The 19,407-nt window shown below is 45.3% G+C and overlaps 1 protein-coding gene across 1 annotated transcript; it reads left to right on the top strand.

The window, feature by feature from the left end:
• The first annotated feature begins 926 nt into the window (after positions 1 to 926).
• Positions 927 to 10,398, top strand: dyrk3 (dual specificity tyrosine phosphorylation regulated kinase 3). The gene is made up of 6 exons (XM_061290566.1): positions 927 to 1,722; positions 3,517 to 3,626; positions 6,456 to 6,661; positions 6,760 to 7,063; positions 7,168 to 7,584; positions 7,668 to 10,398. Exons 1-6 carry the CDS (start codon positions 1,680 to 1,682, stop codon positions 8,400 to 8,402), a joined length of 1,815 nt encoding a protein of 604 aa, XP_061146550.1. The 5' UTR covers positions 927 to 1,679; the 3' UTR covers positions 8,403 to 10,398.
• The last annotated feature ends 9,009 nt before the right edge of the window (positions 10,399 to 19,407 follow it).

Consider the following 19,407-nt stretch of genomic DNA (forward strand, 5'->3'; position numbering starts at 1 on the left):
TTAGTGGGGAAAATGGACTAAAATGAGAAGCAAGTAAGGAGAGAAGAAACAAACTCCAGGGAATAAACTGAACACTCTCAAAGTAATCGCAAACATTACACGGCACAGGGCATGCAGGGAGCAGACCGCCAACAAGTCTAATGAGGATTGGAAATACCAGGTATACCAGAGTTTTTTTTTTTTACTGCATGCATTCTTGTGGTTGACAGACAGCGGTGTACTGTAGAACTCTATTGCATCATAGTAAAAACTGTTTCTCATGTCATCTGCCATGCAGGTGGCGCAGTGCTGCAAACTACAACTTTTAATCATGAAATAACAATCCAAACTCAATTTGGATCCTATCGTGTAGGTGGCACTAATGTTGTGATAGGACACCATTATTATTATATGTATTCAGTTGATGCATTGGAGTTCCACAAGTGTGCTAACGCATTTTCTCTGTGTTCTCTGCCACTCCTTTAAACACTTCCGAAAGAATTCTTCTGGGATCTTCTGCAGGTCCATCGTCACAACCGTCTTGATGCCGTCCATATCTTCGAAACAGGTGCCCTGATGTCCACCTTGAGCATGTGAACGAGAGGAAGAGGGGGAATCACACGGAGCTAAGTTAGGTGAGTTGGAAGGTTGCTCCAACAAGAGGAGGAAAATTGGTGGTTTGTATTTTTTGTTTCACCGGTCCTTTTCGATCAAGGCTCGTTTATGAACTAGAAGGTCAGAATCCTATGCATGGATTGGCTTGTGAGTATTATCATTCATTCAATGTTCATCAGTTCATCTAAGAAGCAGCATTGGCTCAAAAGTTGGGAACTCGATTCAAAATGCTGTGCACATTTCAGCGCCACCAGGGGGCGCGCCTTCCTCTTTCTGACCTGGAGTTCCCTCTAAGCCCCTCCCCGTTCCCCGTCCCTCTGCCCTCCCTACTCTCCGCCTGCCTTCTCGCTCACCCCGGGAGTCTCCGAAGACGCCCATAGCAACATCGCTGCGTCGAATAAGATAGTCGCACCGTGGAGCGGACGGATTAAACGCCGCTTCTTCGCCGCGCTGACTACAGGTGTTCTGGGGAAAGGCCACACTTGGGTCGTCTGCGCCGTTAGCATGGGGCGAGAGCACCGTTCGCTAGCTTGTTTTGGATAGCCGAAGCGAAGCAGCACCCCCCGCCCTCCCCCCAAAGCCGTCCCGACGGAGTTAGCGTCGCCCTTCGCTAAACACCAAGTCTTTAACGAGAATAAAGACGAGAATGGTGCCCTGGAACTAGTTGTTTGGCAGACAGAGAAAGGCGAGGGGCGCACGGAGCACACCGCCGAGCTGTTCCGTTTGGACTTGAAGTGTTTTTTTTGAGAGAGAGGGAGCGGCTCTCCCGACGGACGCGGTTTGTTTTGTGGCTAGCTGGCTAGCGAGCTGAAGGAAGCGACCCCCCATCTCCAGCGTCTCCCTGCTGCTACCTCGGCTAACATTAGCAATCCACACAATAAAAACACAAGTGTGGGCAAAGAAAACCCCGCAGTTCGGACTAACTTTTAACTCGAAAACTAACTCCGGGCAGTTGGGTGGACTCTGCGCCTGATACAAGCTTCGATAAAAGTGCCATCAGCTCAGTTGGCCATGTAACTTTTTCTTTACGATTTTCTGGGACTTGTCTTCATTTCGGATGCTGGCATCACAAACTAATTACAACCATGATGATCATAAGCAGAAAGCCAGAGGGCCCAATCGCAACAGGTAACAACTTTGATGTCTATCCTTTGTCGTGCTTTTGTTTTTCTTGTCTTTTTAGCAGGAGGCCCTCGTGGAAGTTTTCACCTCCGGGCGACGCTTTGCATTTGCATTAATACCTTGTGATCGAAATGGCTGTGAATTCGCGATTCAGTCACGTTTTGGCACTTTATGGTCAAGCCGCCGTCTTGATCGTGGAAACATGAGTCACTCTTTCTTAGAAGTCCAACACGAGACTTGCTTCTCCGTGTTTTGGCACACGTTCCAGGAAACACCGATGATTTTATTTACTTGCACGCTTTTATTTTGCTCCCTGCACGAGGTCATGCCTTGATAACATTATCAGGAACACGAGTTAGCTTTTATTCTATCACGTTTCGGCTGCATTATGTTTGAGTCATATTTCCTCCTATACACTGGTCTTTACAGCCAGAGACAGTCTGTATAGTGTCCCGGTTGTAGATTCGGGGTAATAATAGCTTATATTAAGGGTAAGGTGTTTATTTCGGTGAGGAAACCTATGTCCAAACATCTCATTAAAATTCATTTTGCATCATTGCTGTCTAACATGAAACTTGTATCTCAAAAATGTAATTAACTGGATTTCATTTTTATCCAAACACCACCTAAAATTTGCTGTTATTTTTGTGATTGATAACTGACTCATTATTTGATGAGACCGCCTTGGCACACCATAGTATTTTATCGCATTACACACATTAAATAACTACAATATGTTTAAAAATCAAGATATACAGCCACGTAGTAATTGAGTGTTTATTTGAAGCGAGGCATGTGATACTTGTTTGACTTAGTTTTTGTTGCTGTTTTTTTCCCATGCATATTTTATCATGTGCTCATCTAGCACGAACAGGAACTGTTATCTCTTCAGCATCATTTTTTGAGGAAATAGCATTTGTATTTTGTTGTTTCCCCTTTTAGGGGTTTGCCCCGAAAACGAGCAGATTCGGTTTGAAAGTGCTGTGCCCCCGCTGAGTGATTAGGACTTTTCAGAAAGCTAATGGGGTTCTGTGCTTGGCTAATATTTTGCACCTGAGACGTAAAGCCTATATTTGCTGTGCTGTGCTGCGCACGTCTAATGCGTGGGTATCCAAGCAGCAGGTCTAATCTGTTCCGGTGCAGGTCTGTTGACTTGGGACACAAACTGACACACAGTTTGGTTAGCTGGAAGAAAAACACGTCGGCAATGTAAATGTTCATCGGCTGGCTGCTTGTGGCGGCGGGACGCTGCCTAACAACCGTCGAGCCCAACAGCCAGCTGGCAGCCCTTGTCATCTGAGAAAGCACCTACGAGCTTGACTCATTCATACGTTCAGCCTGCTATCATCTCAGATGAGGCGACGTGACCCCCACGCACGCCTCGCTATTGAATGAGCCCCTTTTGGGAGCACACCTGACCTGGTAGCAGGCTGGAACGGGCAGATGGAAAGATGCTGTCGTCACACGGGCATCTGTTACCCCCATTAGGCCAATAATACCACTTGCAGCGCTTGCAATCTGGGACCCTAAGCCCTCACCTAAGCTGGTCAGGTCGCTGGCATGCTCTCGGGTACAATGTACTGCTCACAATACACGCATCAGGTGGATTGACTCAGGAACTGTGCTTTCTCCAATTTGTTTTCACAACATTGCAGTCGATTGACGAGATAATGAAGGGGACTTTGCGTTGGCCTTTTCCCGTCGAGATTAGATGCCACGTTTTCCTGCATCCTTGACTGACTGCGTTATTGATTGGATGCTTTCCCTTTGATCACGTTGCCGTGTTTGTTCCCCCTTTAGCGCGTCACGGTGATGGACTTTACGACTCGTACATGAGGACGGACCACATCCTCAAAGAGGACGCAGACACCAACAGTCCTTCTGGCCTGCCCCCCATGCCCAAGCTCGCAGTAAGCAAACACACAAACAACCTGAAGGCAAACAAAGCCATGTTTCCTGTCTGCGTCTCCAGACATCCTGTTCCTCGGAGAGATACCCCCCCCCACACACACACACACCTTGTTTGTTTCTTGTCATCCCATTAACTTGACTCTGTTTCTCTCATACGGTTGCATGGCAGTGAGATCAGCTCATCCCTTGACTTCCGCCTGTCTCGTGTACTTTTTGTCACTCTGAAGCTTCTATGAGGATTAGCTACCGTAGACGTGTGGAGCCGTTCACAAAAGTCACGGTTCGGTTTGACAAAACTAAAGATGCGGTGTTATGCAAGTATGACAAGTATGGAAACAGTACCTTCGATTGACATGTTTGGTAGTTAGTGTTTACATTCTGTAGCTTCGCATAAAAACGGTGCAAAGTGCTCAGCATACAGAACATGGCGCCATCCAAAAAATCGGTTCATACGTTTAAGTCATTTCTTTAGCCTATTAGCATTTTCACCCAAGTCATTTTCAAGCCACTGTTTATTTAAAATAAATAAATGACTTTGGCAACAATCATATAATGTTATAATGAAACAAGATTGTCCTCTTGGATACATTTCGTATCAATCAAATACGATCAATAATGCCTGTAGATTCAAGCTGGCTCCCTAGCTTTATATGCTATAATGAATATCTAAAGCCTCTCGTGCCAAAAGGGGCAAAGTGGTGTGGTTTAAAGTCTAAAGATTTATTGGACTTGAAAATGTGACCCACAAACAAAATCACTAATCAACAACCCCCCCCCCCCCATCACTGTTGTACTGTGCAGTGTAACCCACCATCAGTGGGCCTGCACAGGGGTTAGAGCATGTTCATTCTACCACAGCCACTCGTCTTCTTTTGTATGTGCTGTCACGCTGGCCGAGGTAATATCCTCAATTGAATGTAGCTGACAGAAGCGCGCCCCAGTTCCGTTTGTTGGAATGCACAGAGCTGCTCGCTTGAACTAACAACCACGTTTGTCATTGCTGGCCCATAAACAAATGTGCGTGGGATTGTCCTTGTTGAGGTTGCTGGTGCTAAAAAGCTTTTGTTTTGTTTAGCATTGAGACAAGTTTTGCGGGTTTGCTGCACGTGAGGAGTTGTGCAACTGCCAGCACGCGCTTACAGGCATTTCTCTTACAGCGAAGAGATAAGCTCCTCTCCATCTGTCGCACTTTGCGCACGAGGAACTTTGTTGTCACCCTCGTTCAACAACGTTAACCTTTGGCTCACTTGGTGAGTTTTTGTCTCTTTTTTTTTACCCCGAATTGCTCCCGGAGGCCCGCCAGATCAATAATCAATCACTATTGGCGCGTCACTCACTGATTGTTGTGCTCGTACATCATGTGCGTCTCAATCGATGATATTGGCAGTACAGTTTTAGGAAGAACAGCTGCAGAAGGCCACAGGGTCAGCCATATAAATCAAGATTTTATAGTTGCTCGCTTTGCCGGAATGCGGGATCAGTGCTTTTTATTTTCATGACTTTTTTTCTAATTAAAGCGCAAATATCACCATCCATTGTACATTTCCCCGATGGTGCGGCTCTGCATCGAATAAAACCAGGGGTGCGGCACCTTTTCTCTACCGGGACCTAGTCCACTCGTCACAGGTCATAATTAAAGTATTGTTAAGAAGCGAACGAACAGTCACATCTGTGGGCTCGTCGATCTTGCAAGTTTTGAAATTTGCATATCAGCTCGGGTTAAATGCATGTAAGCATGTGAACCCCACCCCTGAACATTTCAAACCGGTTGCAGTGAGGGTGGCCACAGTGGAAAACTTGACGACTAAAATGTATAATGGTTAACATATACACAAATATATTTTTTTAATGCAAAAATGAGTGCATAGCAATAAAATCTCCACATTTAAAAGATACAATTAAAGTTTACACCGACGTGATCATTATCAAAATTCTGAACATTCTCTTTGTATTCACTGCAAAAATTTATCAAAAGCTTACTTTTCAAATGGATAGCCTGTATAAGTACCCTCATTTTAATAATAGCTGATCGCAGATCTCATTGTGGATATTTCCCTTTCCACCGGTCAAGAGTTTAAAAGACTGAATTCCAGGCGGTTGGTCGAACGAAATTGCTGACAAGATCTGAAACTCTTCTAAACATTCAGTTCTGTCATTGTTACAATGTCACCAAAAATAGTCAATCTGAAAATGTGAATGACTTCATCCAGTCATACACACGATCTGTTCCGATGTAATTGTTAGATATATTTGTGACAAGCAAACAGAAGTTTGTCGAGTTTGATTGTTTTGGTGGGGTGGGGTGGGGGTTTCTGGGTTTGCCTATCAGACTGGATCTCCATCTGGTTTTACTGGTTTAACCTTCTGCAATGGCAGACGGTCTGTGTGATATTTACTTTGGTTGTCAAAATGTAGGTCAGCGTGTCGAGAAACAAGACTTCCGACTAGTGGTGCGCCAAACGATCGACCAGAAATAAAAGATTAGTCGATTTACGTGGAAAAGTATGTGATTAATCAAAGCCTTTGATGGAAGATCGCACAAACTGATGCCGCTCGTACTTTGCACCCTGCAGCCAATTAGAGGCGACGCCTTCCCTTTCCTTCACAATGGATTCCTGCTAAATTGATATCATCAACATTTCTGTGTAGGCCTACCTGACGTCGGCTCATCCCAAGAAGCCGAATCATGGCTCCATTTCCAACGTGGCCATATTTCCTTTTGCGTTTCTAATTCTGAAGGTTTTGTTGTAGAGTGGGCCAATTTCATGTGCATTCATTGTTTGAAACCTGTTGGGTCCATCTGATTGCCTCTTCTTCCTCCTCTTCAGGCAGTCAGTAACAAGGGTGTGATGAGGGATCAGATAACTGTACGAGGTGGCCAGCTGAAGGTCAAGTATCTGTACGAGGACTCGGCTAACAATCGCAAGATCAGTGCCATTACCACGGTTGCACCTCCAAACAACGGGACCAGCGGTCAAGCGGCCAGTAAGCCAGCACCACCCACCACCTTGTCCAAGGACCACAGCGGTGACAGGTGGGAAAAAAGAAAGAATTTTTTAAAAAAATGTTACATTTTGACGAACACAGAAGGGTATTTGCTCACCACCTGGAGTCTGCTCTCGTTTATCACAGCTCCGATGCCAATAAGGGCTCCAATGACAACTCTGGCTCTCAAGTGGTTGCCAATGGAGGGAACACGACCAAGCTGTGTGGCCCTCTCACGCCAGAACAGGCCGTGAGACTCTACCGGTCTCAACTGACCAGCCTTGAGCAGACGGAGATCCACTCCTACTCGGACGTCTACTTCGTGGGACCCAACGCCAAGAAGAGGTCCGCCGTCGCCGGCGGCAGCAACAATTGCGGATATGACGACGAGCAAGGTGGTTACATCAACGTCCCCCATGACCACCTGGCTTACCGCTACGAGTTTCTCAAGGTAAGGCAGAGGAGATGCTCAAAAGCATGTATTTGCAGACGTGTAGGCAATGTGTCAGATCTTTACAGTGCCCTATTCATCTGCCTCCCTTTTGCTGTCCTCAGATTATTGGCAAGGGCAGCTTCGGTCAGGTGGCCAAAGTCTACGATCACAAACTGCAGCAGCACCTGGCTCTGAAGATGGTCCGCAATGAGAAGCGTTTCCACCGCCAGGCGCAGGAGGAGATCCGTATCCTGGAGCACCTGCGGAAGCAGGACCGCAGCGGCACAATGAACGTGGTGCACATGCTGGAACATTTCACCTTCCGCAACCACATTTGCATGACCTTCGAGCTGCTCAGTATGAACCTCTATGAGCTGATCAAGCGCAACAAGTTCCAGGGCTTCAGCTTGCCCCTGGTCAGGAAGTTTGCTCACTCCATCTTGCAGTGCCTGGAAGCCCTGAGTAGGCTCCGAATCATCCACTGTGACCTCAAGCCTGAGAACATTCTGCTCAAGCAGCAGGGACGCAGCGGCATCAAGGTATTCAAGCGCACCTGCTCCACGAGGCCCGCCGGCGACTTCTTTCTCTAACTCGCTCACCGTCTTGTTTCCTCTCTCACCAGGTGATTGACTTTGGCTCCAGCTGCTTCGAGCACCAGCGCGTTTACACGTACATCCAGTCTCGCTTCTACCGAGCTCCCGAGGTGATCTTCGGCGCTCGCTACGGCCTACCTATCGACATGTGGAGCTTCGGCTGCATCCTAGCCGAGCTGCTGACGGGCTACCCGCTTTTCCCCGGAGAGGACGAAGGCGACCAATTGGCCTGCGTCATGGAGCTGCTGGGCATGCCTCCTCAGAAGGTTCTGGATCAGGCCAAAAGAGTAAAGACCTTCATCAACTCCAAGGGCCACCCCCGCTACTGCGGATCCAACACCCTGCCCACGGGGGCCACCGTGCTGACGGCGTCTCGCTCCCGCCGTGGTAAGTTGAGAGGCCCTCCGGCTAGCAAAGAGTGGAGCGCTGCGCTCAAAGGTTGCGAGGATGCCACCTTTATTGACTTCATCAAGAAGTGTTTGGACTGGGACCCGTCATCTCGGCTGACTCCCAGCCAGGCCCTCAGACACCCTTGGCTCTATCGGCGGCTGCCCAAATCGCTGCCCGCGGCCGATCGGAGCCAAGGGGCCCCCGCCAAGCGCCTCCCCGGGGATCACCACAGCACATCCTTCCCTTCCATCACAGCCAAGGGGGGATCAGGCCTGGGCACCGCCGCTGCCAACAACAAACTGAGAAGCAACATGTTGGGGGATTCAGGCGAGGCCATACCTATTCGCACAGTCCTACCCAAACTCGTCACTTAGAGACAGACGGAGAGAGAGAGCGCCACTCATCTCCTCTCTCCCTCCTCCCCTTCGTCCTCCTCTGCACTTCTCAGGAGGAGTCAGAGCGCAGGAGAAAGTGGAGTCTAGGTTTTAAAATGGTCGCTTGTCCTTTGTTTTTTTAACTGAGCGGTGTCGACACCCCAGTTTTGGCTTTTTGATATTAGCTAAGCAAACGAGAGACGACACAAGGAAAAAACAACAACCTCTCATTAAGTTTTTCTACAGAAGATTTCCCCAGGCGGCTGTGCGGTTTCTATACAGTCGTTGATTTAGATCATGCTTTGTACAAAGGTGTGAGTGTTTTTAATGTGAATTTGTTCCCACGCGAGTGTTTTTAGTTGGCCGCACTCAGATGCCTCACTCTGCATTATCAAACGCTCTGAGGAGTTAAAAGGGCTACAAACTCCCGACTTAGCTCACTAGCAGACAAAGCTTTATTCAGTCAACAGTTGCAGTCCAAAAGAGCACACTGACACATTCAGGCAACACTTTGACGACAGCATCATGTAGTTTCCGCAATAACCTTCCACCTCTTCTCATCGAACTCTCTACCTAATCCCGGTGCTAGGCAATATGTGACATTAGTGTGTGCGTGAACATGTTCGGCTTGGCGGTTTCTACTGCCGGAGACACGAAGAGCGATCGACGTATGTTTAAAGTCCCCTCGTCCTGAAGGTTGAAGATGAAGTGTCATGGTCTCACTTTGCTTACTGGCTCCTACCTAGCCTCCTGCCCGAAGCCATATAGTCGTGTTTTAGGACCACTAAAATGCACTTGTTTTTTTTGTTTTTTAACAGTGTAATGTCAGCTCACGTCTCCCTACCGGGGAGGGTGGAATACCGTTTAAAAGAAACACGAGCTTAATGTTACCGAATGTGATAATTATGAGCCATTTTCTTTCTCTTGAGAAGAGCCAGTAGCAAAGATGGCCCTCTGTGGTACCGATTAGAAGGCATGTTTCTCAGGGAGACATACTTGATACATCCCTTAATCTTATATAGCAGGGTTCCCCAACCACTAGACCACAAGCCAGCTGCACAGAGAGACTGAACAAATGAATAATTGATCATCAGAATCATTTATTGTTTTTGGAAGAAAAAAAAAAAAAAGTGTTCCTCTTTCAAAATGTTAATGAAAAGAAAAGAAAAAAGCCAAATAAGGAAAAACGATTTAAAAAGACAATGTCAACAGTCCTACCTAAGGTGCGGTGTTATAACTCATTGATGCGCCAAAAGTGATGACACAATAAAAGAAATTACGCCAAGATCAGCACAGAGCTCCCACTAATTACAATTCCATTCTGCCTGACAGAGCATTGTAAATGCAACCATTTGATTTAGTTTATTCGCTTGTCTGTTGAAACGTCCACTCTGCAGCGCATTAAAGGTTGGGGAGCGCCGCTTGCGTACAGTATAGTTGTGTTGCCGTGACGCAGCGGCGCCGCAAATGGGGCCCGGCCTGCGTGCTCCACAATCTGACCTAGATTCACTCCCCTCCTCCCCCTTGTACTGTCATCTAGGCCAGGGAACCTTGTCAACCCAATAATATATATATTGAATTATGGTGCTGTTCAGTCACACACAAATCTACAAAGTAGTCAGGTGCATGTTGTATGGACCACACTGCTCAAAGACTTGTCTATCTCATCCCTTGTTTTCTAAGTAAAACTGTCAGGGATTTCTACTCCATTGTTGTTGATTATTGTTTGTTTGAATAGAAGTGGTTTCGATTGCGAGTCACTCCCAAAATGTCAAGTGGAAATCAAATCCAAACACGGGATTCAGAAGACAAGATGGATGCTGTCATGTTGTACTCGTGGTGTGCGGTATAGTAGCAAGATGTTTGCTGTTCCAGCATGAGATCACAATCTTAAAAAGTTAACTGCTGAGTGACGACCAGAAGAGAAATGTAAAGTAACCAAACGAAGTTGTCATAGTTTTTTTTTTTAAGAAAAATAAATGAAAATGGTTGTTAACTGAGTGCCAATTGACTGATTTCAATAGCAGTATCAAAATGATTCACTGGACGCCGGGTCAATCACACTTTGGGGAGATTAACTGCATGCAACCTGAACTCCATCAGACAGTTTTGTAGATGCTTGTGGGAAGGAAGATTTAGACCCGTTGTGTAATCATCCAGACATTATCTCTGCTAATAAGTAGTTATTACGTCACTAATTTTCCCTTAACACCCTCACGTAGGCCCTTGGCTCGTATTCATTTTGGCGTGCTAACAAAACAATGGTGAATATTTTCCACTCTGACGCCACTCCGATAGATGCACTCAAGTGTTTCTAGCAAAACTGTCAGAAACAGACTTCGGAACGGTGGCATGAGGGCCCGACATTCACAAGTGGGGACCCTTGACTGGTACCGCGATACTTCATCTAGAGGGCCGGGCCGCACACACCTCCCCATGATGGCCGGAGGTATCTCAAATGCTCTTTGGTGGAGAGATGTGACCCATTGTCAAAGCACACGCTGACTCAATTAGCCCAAGATGAATGTTTTTGTCATTTGACACCTTGGTTATGAAACAGTTTCCAGCGATGCTCACGGACACCTGAATAAGCTCTCGGGGTGAGATAAGGGGACAGAATCTGTGCCCTTGATTTAGTATGACACATTGTTCAATCCCTAGTCCCCCAATTACCAGTAAGGGATTTTCAACCATCAAATGAATTTGGCGCTTAATTACCGTAATTTTCGGACTATAAATCGCGTTTTTTTTCATAGTTTCTCAAAAGAATGGATTGAATCTGTACTTTTACCACTTTACTTTTTTTTTTTTTTTTCCATCACAGGTGCAGAAGCAAACAAGTAGAATTCCCGATGTGCTTGCAAAAAGCCGATGACTAATTGTCGAAAGCGCTTATCGGCGTCACTTCATACGCGCGACAGCCGAGTTGCGACTTGTCAAACAGGTTTTTGTAAACGCCAGTCTCATCCTTACCCGCAGGCGTACAAAGTTTTCGGAATCTACCTATGAGCGACGGCCTGCTCAGCTTACACAGCGTATCCCGTAACATTTGAGTCCTTCGTGTTTTCGTGCAGGCTGGTGTGTCATGTGCAACAACCAGTTGAGCAACCAACCTTACCTCCATCACAGTTATTGTGGAGGCTGTGTAATCACCCAGACATCATTATCTCAGGTAGTCAGTAGTTACTACGTCAGTCTTTTTCCCCCGACACCACCACATCAACCCTTTCGTTCATTTTAGTTTCAGTGTGCTAATAAAAGAATGATGACATTTTCCACTCAGATGCCAATTCAGAAGGAACACCTGCACAAGTGGTGCATCAAGAATTCATAAAGACAGCAGTACTCCAGTGACCTCATTTGATTCATGATTGATGTGGAGGCTAACCCAGCTAAGTAAGAGGCAGGCTACAGCGTCGATCATGGAACACATCTCATTTCAGTTGACATTTATTAAAGGTATAGTGACAACTGAATCATTTACTGCGAAGATTGTCTAAATGCTTCTGTAACTGTATCCGAGAAAAGAATCCCTCAAATTGTGCAGCCAGTCAACTATTATCTAAAAATACACACAATTCAGGCTAAAACATCTGGCAGCACTGTTAAGTTGCAGTAAACAGTTTCTGGAAACTCCAAAGAGAATGGAACTATAATTACCGTAATTTTCGGACTATAAGTCGCACCGGAGTATAAATCGCACCAGCCATAAAATGCCGAAAAAAGTGAAAAAAAACATATATGTATACAAGTCGCTCCTGAGTATAAGTCGCCCCCCCCACCCAAACTATGAAAAACCCCGCGACTTATAGTCCGAAAATTACGGTAATGCTTTTCACACTATTTGTTATGTTTTCCTCAATGCAGGTCTTCCTTCGTCATGTCAAAGAAGCTTAGATCAATCCCATTACGCAGCAACCCAGTCACCTTTCTGACCATATGCTTCGAAGCTCACCTGTCGCCATTTGGCATACTGACTTGTGCTCTAATCTCACCGCTGCCATGCTCGCTGAAAAACAAAACAACAAAGTAGCACAAACACACTGGACGTGATTTATTCCTAGAGATTAGTTGACTTCCAAAAATTTAGATGTAATGCTGTTAGCGAGCAGTGGATCTAAGAGAAATGCTAACAAAGAGAATCGACTCAATGAAGGAAGTGAGAAATGACTCAAATTTCCTGGAACAAGTCATTAGAATGTAGGTCAGTGCTTCGTATTAGGGTTAGGTCATCAGCGAAGGCCGGTTTTGTTGCACTGTTTGCATGTTATAAAGCATTGATAATCTCATTTGTCTGATGTTATGGCAATGAGGGCAAGTGGACAAGCTCAACTTCACTTCTATTCTCCCCCCCGTTTTCAACTTTAGAAAGCATGCAATGCAGCTACGCCCACACAACTATAATAAACTCACATAGTCCTGGGTCAGCGAGTGTATACACACAAACACACACACGAGAGAGACGTACGTGTGGTGCTTCTGGCTGTGGACCACAGGGACAGCTGACTCTACCAGTAAATGGATGAAGCGGGACGTGCTAGCTTGCGTGCATTTAACTCACTGTCCTTTTTTCCCCAACAAACACACACACACACACACACCCTTTCAGACACATGTCCTCACATGCTCCACAGCAGATTGCAGTCTACTTCTTGGTCCTGCATCACCCAATGACACAGCCGAGCTCACACGCCACAGCTGGGCACGTCTTGACAAGTTGAACCCATCACACACAGTTTGGCTGTCGTGGGACCTTTTGCCCACTCAACCTATCATCGTTTGACTTTCCTCACAGGTTCGAGAAGGAGCTTTGGACATGTGCGAGTGGTTGAGAAGGCGAGCTTATTTACAAGTGATAAGAAATACAGCTAGCTTTCTGTTGGCATTAGTTGGTCCAGTTATTCCGGTTATTAGTCCCCCGACTGGAATAGACGGTGACTCATTCTCCGTCTTCACGGATGAATCTGTCTGTCTATCTGTCTGTCTTACTATATATAACTCGATATACAGTATATGTGTGCTTGATGTGTTTTGGTTTTATCTTTCCAGTCCTTCTAATAGACCCAAATGGTGGAAGGTCCCTACGGCAACACTCGAAAGAAAGTCTGAGGAACATTGCCGCCATGTTGCAACATCAGTTATCAACCTTAATGAGGATGTCCAACCACATTTTTTTTATTTGTACTAAACAAATAAGTTCTGCGTGGACTAATTGACATCACAGTTGCCAGATCTGTGGTCAAAACCAATCACGGCTCAGCAATTTACTAAAGTTGAGCTGTGATTGGTTGTGCAGCCTGATTGTATTGAACATCAATTAATATCAAAATGAGTGGAAGATTGTTGAACGGGGTTGTACCAGTGGTGTCTAAGCACGGTTCTGCCGTTAAAGATAATCGTTTCGAATACGAGTGAATTATTATTTTTTTGTTCAGTTTATCATCAACAAAGCAAAATCTATGGACAACAGAAAGTGCTGTGTTTATTTCACATGATAAAAAAACGTGATTGAACAAGGTCAACATTTTGACGACTGGACCGGGGTCATTTTTTCATCCCTGTCTCCCTTGGAGCAGCTGCTGGGTGAATTGTTGTGCTGAGAGCTTTTTCCATGTCAGACTTTGGAGGGCTACTTTCCGTCTGCCTGTGACAGGAAATACACTGACCTACTGAGGAGAGAGCCAAAATGAAGATCGTATTTTATATTGTGACCCTCCCGCCAGAGCGCACACACTCCCACGGATTCCTCTGAAGGGGACGCTTGAATATGGCCCACCAACGCCACATCAATAATTCAGTGATTCTGCTCTATGTTCATGTTTGTGTTACCGCTGGCTGAACATGAAGCATCAGCGCTATATTAGTGAATTAACAGTGTCAGGAAATAATAGGATGCTTTGTGACTCACAGTTGTGAAATTGATTTTTTGGGGGGGGCTGGGTTGTAATTTTTATACTTTGAGGATTGCTGGTCACATGTTTTGCTTAAGGCAACAACACAATCAAGACCTTGTCATGAAGGCGTATACACACAACATGTGCACCATAGAGCAAAGGCCTCGTGAAAGCCATAAATAATGAACGGTTTTCACGAGGAGCCATTTTAACGTAAAAATATAAGCAGTTAATTGCAGTATGTTAGCTAAGACTTTAATTTCCTATCAAAGAGAGGCAGGTCCTTTCAGGTTAGAAGAAATTCAAATAAATAAAAGACCAAATTAACTGTCAGCGATTCCTCCATTGGTCTGTATTGAAATAACCTTTGTTCATTGCATAATTTTCATGGAGCTTTGAAAAAATTGATCCGTACAAAGACCTGCTTAGGGTTAAAGGTCACTCCACTGATCAATGCGTCTGAGAGTCAAGCTGGAGAGTTCACTGCTAATCCCGGCCACGGTGACATGTACACTGGACTGCCTGCAGTGTATTTAGCAAACTAAGGGCAGCATACACTAATAATTTCTATTTATGCCCCACGTGAAAATGGCTCGTGATCATGCCTTATACATTAGCACGTGTGCGCCATACGCTTCAAGTGTTTATAAGCACTGTTTATTTTTACATGCAAAAACAAGCAGTGGTCATTATGTGCAGCGGGTCGTGATCTTGACTTGAGGGCAATGCAGTATGTGTTTAAGGACAAGGCTCCGGGAATGGAAAGCCACACCAGAGGGGCCTGCTGGTGTGTGGGTCATATGTCCGTACAAGGACATAGTCAAGGCAAGAGGGCCTTCATACCAACCCTGTACACACATGTCTGCGAGGGTGTGCACAACTGTGGCAGCGATGGGAGGGGAGACGGCGGCAGTGCCAGCTGGGAAGCTTAAAAATAGCGCCGAGTACGGGATTGCAACTGCACGGGAATCTAAGAACACATGGCCGCCGGTCCGGTTGTAATTCAGTGCGGATTTCGCCAGGCTAAGTGACGACTGACGAGCCGAGGGAGCGAGGGCGGGGGAGTGATTAAACCGAGTTGCCGGAGAATGTCTGTTTGTGCTTTGATGGGATTTTGTAAGAAGTCACGGATATGACAGGCAGGGCCGTCCGTCTTCAGGTGTCACCCGGGCTAGTAAATAGAAACATACTGCGGTGAGGATGCTGGCTTGATATGGCGGAGCAGCGGGGCACTAGGTTGAGTGTGAGGAAGGTGAAACGTGACGGGGATCAGACTGGTAGGATTAAAGAGCACTGCACTGACCTCGACTCATGCACACAAAAGAGGGAAGGGATGAAGAGCCGAGGTCGAGGATGCTCAGAACAGCTGCTCAGTAAGAGAAAAGAGCAATGTGCCCACCCCCGAGTTAATACAAAAATGAAATGACAAATGCAAGCAAGAAAATACATGCACGTGCATTCAGAACTGCCAAACTGTAAAAGTGATTTCATTCGGAGGATAATCTCATGCACAAAGTGGCTCTTTCACCTCACATAATCTCCGTTTGGATTAAGATGGATTAGTGGATTACAAGGGTCTCCCCATGGGAGAGAGATACAGGCAGACAAGAAAAGAAGATAGCTGGAATGCAAATTCAACGGATCAGAGCTTGGAGGCACTCATTTTTGAATTATGTCAGCTCTAAATAATTATTCATAGCCTAACTAAATGTTGTGCTTTTTCATTTGATCAGTGGATTAGTATTTAGTGCAACGATTGTCAACCTGTGGTCCGCGCTCCTCTAGTGGTCCGTGGGGATATTGCAGGTGATTTGTGAAATTGGAAATCGAAAATAATTGTAACATTTTTAAAAATAACATGGTTTTATTACATAGACTTGATTTGTTTTCCAGCTAATTTTGCCCATCCAAATTATGTCAAATGTAGCCGAAATTCCAAAAATAGACAGGTGCAAATAAATAGCCTGTATAGGTCGAACTACCTTCTGCACAAAATAAATTAATATTCCGCCAAAGCAGGAGTTGCTTCTTGGTTATAATGGTGGTCTCTCGGACAAAACAAGTTGAAAACTCCTGATTTAGTGCACTCTGTAAAAATAATGCTGAGGAAGATCAGTGTTAAATCCGTACAATGCTTTTAAACACATCCTGTAAATGTGTCGCTGTTGGTCATTAGCCATCATGGAAGCCTGAGGCCCGAGATCTTGTGTTGTTTGCGTCAGCTGTACTAAACACTGAAGTGGCTAAACACTCGAATGTGTCTGTTTATGATGAGCGTGCGTCCTCTCTCCAACACTGGGCCTGAATGAATCATGGAGAGAAACGGCCGCGTGACATTGTCACGTCTGTCTGTGAGGAGAGCCGTCATGGGCCAAAATCCCGATAACTGCAAAGACTACCTCTGTGTGGGACAAGTGGAGCATGGTCAGCCAAATCCAACCTGCGTTATGAGGCTACGAGCCAATGAGAAGAAGGAGTGGGCGTGTGTGAGTGTGTTTGCTAACAGCGTGAAAACGAGGGCAAAAGAAGTAGGCTAAATAATTGTCTCTTGTTATCAAAAGCCCTCTTGTGCTGTTGAGAGCAATATGGGCTACAGGAATGTTCATGTGACTAAAACGTGACAGCCACTGCTCACACATACACTAACAAACTGTCGCCCTACTGACCTGATGACAAATGTCGAGTGGTGGTGGGTGGGGTGAAGGTTAACTTTTAGAGAGCGAATTAAGTTTTCACTGTGTTCATAGATGAACGAAGGATTCCCGTGGTGTGTTGGAGAGACGCTCTTTTTATGGATGACAAAGGTTACATGGGGCTCTTTGTGTCCTTGCATGTGCTGAGTTGGTTGCATTGTGGACGATTCTGCCAAAGGTGAACGGGGAAGGTCTTTTCAGTTTGGCTTATGCACTTGCACATTTGTGTGTATGGGAGAGAGAACATGCTTTTACTCATGTCACATGGCTTTTAAGAGTACCTCACCATCTGTTTTTGGACAAGTGGTTAGCGTATCCACCTTTTAATTCTGAGTATGAATTTGAATGTTCTACCTTTGCTGGCACCGGTTTTCTCCTTTTGATCTACTGATCAGAATAAGCTTAACTAATTTAACTTTGAATAATTTTCACATTGTTTGTTTACTTGTTTGTTTTTATTACATTTATTTGTGTGTGTGTGTGTTTGAACGTTTGTGACCTTGCCGCTGATAAGTGTAATACGAATAAAGTACAATTAAATTCTGAAAATAACGTGGCCCTACTCCAACTGACTTTTTCAACATGGTTTGACTTTGGAATTTCCGAGTCTGTGTTTGCGGAGTGTTCTGCGGCGGGATTTGCTATTTTCTTTGGGGTGTGTGTCACTGCACTTGTGGAAGCTTTTTGTGTATGTGTACAGTAAATCCTTGCAAGTATCCACCCCTTGACAAAGGCGAGTATGGACCACAGCTTACATTGCTGGAAAGTTGTGGTAAACTTTTTGTCTGATTTCCTACAAAATCTCTTGTGAAAACACACGTCACATTCAAAAGCTCTGACCTTGAGTGTGTGTGTGAACACAGAGAGAAGAGGGAAAGGATTTCTCAGCTTTTGAAGAACTGCTAGAAACAACTGAGGTGACTAGAGAGCCAAAAAGGATGTAAATAAACCAACACAGCCGCACCAACTGACATTTAGTTCTACTTTCGTCTAAGGTCGTGAAGACGAAGACCGCCTTAAATGGTCTCACATGTAAATATAGGTTTTTGGTGTTCGACATAGCAATTAGAGAGCGACGGCGGGACAAAGTGGGAGCGAGAGATCATAGCTGGGGGGGGGGATCATGAGGGGATCTGTGTGGCTGCGTGCATCACAGGGGTGAGCCGGTTCAGAAGGTCCCATGTTGGCCAGGGGGCTCGCAAGTGTTCAGGTGCTAGAATCCCCGGGCAGAGCCAATGCTGACCATGCGTCTATATCAAGAGCTGGCTTGGGTTTCAAGCCCATGCGCTGATGGAGGATCATTCGGAGAAATCGCCTGGAATAACTGCTGCTCCAAATTGCCTCTGGCTAATGAAGAGCGGAAGGTATAGAGAGATGATGGATCTGTGGATCTACCCCCGATCGCCCTTGGAGACTTTCTTCCACGAGGGACGTTTGCGGAAAGAGAGACGGCTCTCCAAAAGAGAAAATGAAAATGTCAGCATTCCAAAATCCTGCAGCTCTGTGCACAAGCCACACATTCCTGGTCCTTCACAGGACAAACAGTCCAGCAGCTATGCACGAGAATCATCACAGCATGGAAAAGTTGTCTGGTTTCGTTAAATACAGCTCGGATTTGCCTTGGGGGAGAAACACAATGGGGAACACATTGTCCTGATCTAAAGTCACGTCACAGCTCTATAACTGGTGTTAATTAATCAGCACAAAGCTGTGAAAGCTCAGCCAGCACACTCAAGTTTCAGACATCTCTCACAATAGCCGGGTGTGTAAGAGTATTTCAAAGATACGTGCGTGTGTGCATATTTGGGATCCATGACCCGGGGTAAGAAGTCATGAGACGTGTTTCTTATGTAACAGAGACAAAACTAGCCATATTATTACCATGGAACCCGAACACAAACATTGACACTTCATTTGGACAAGGAAGTGAGTAAATTTTAATTGAATGCAATATACACCTTCACAACAAGTTGATATGTCTGTTAAAGATTCATCATGTTAGCTCATCTCAAACTCCCATAGCTATGGTCTGAAATTCAAATTAAGATGGCGGTTATTGTCGCAGTGGTTTACACTGTTGTCTTTTACGTAGATAACTTTGGATTGGACCTGTGATTTAGTATAAAGACAATTTAATTTGATTACGTCCAATTGTTTTAATCAATTCAATTAAGAGCTGTTTGCCTATTTTAGTTTAACTACCTGAGCAAGTCAATTCAAATCCTGAAAAGAATATTTAAGATGTAGTATTTTCAAATGAAAATGAGCTGCGGTACCTACAAAAAGTAACATACGGAACGTATCAGAGACGTTTATAATAGTAACGCTTTAAATGTCATCCAAACCCCACGTCCTGTTAAAATCAAATATTATGAAAGGCCTGACATCTAGTGGTTACAAGCAGAACTGCAGTAAACA

The sequence above is a fragment of the Syngnathus typhle genome, linkage group LG11 (genome assembly GCF_033458585.1).
Source record: "Syngnathus typhle isolate RoL2023-S1 ecotype Sweden linkage group LG11, RoL_Styp_1.0, whole genome shotgun sequence".
Taxonomy (NCBI): Eukaryota; Metazoa; Chordata; class Actinopteri; order Syngnathiformes; family Syngnathidae; genus Syngnathus; species Syngnathus typhle.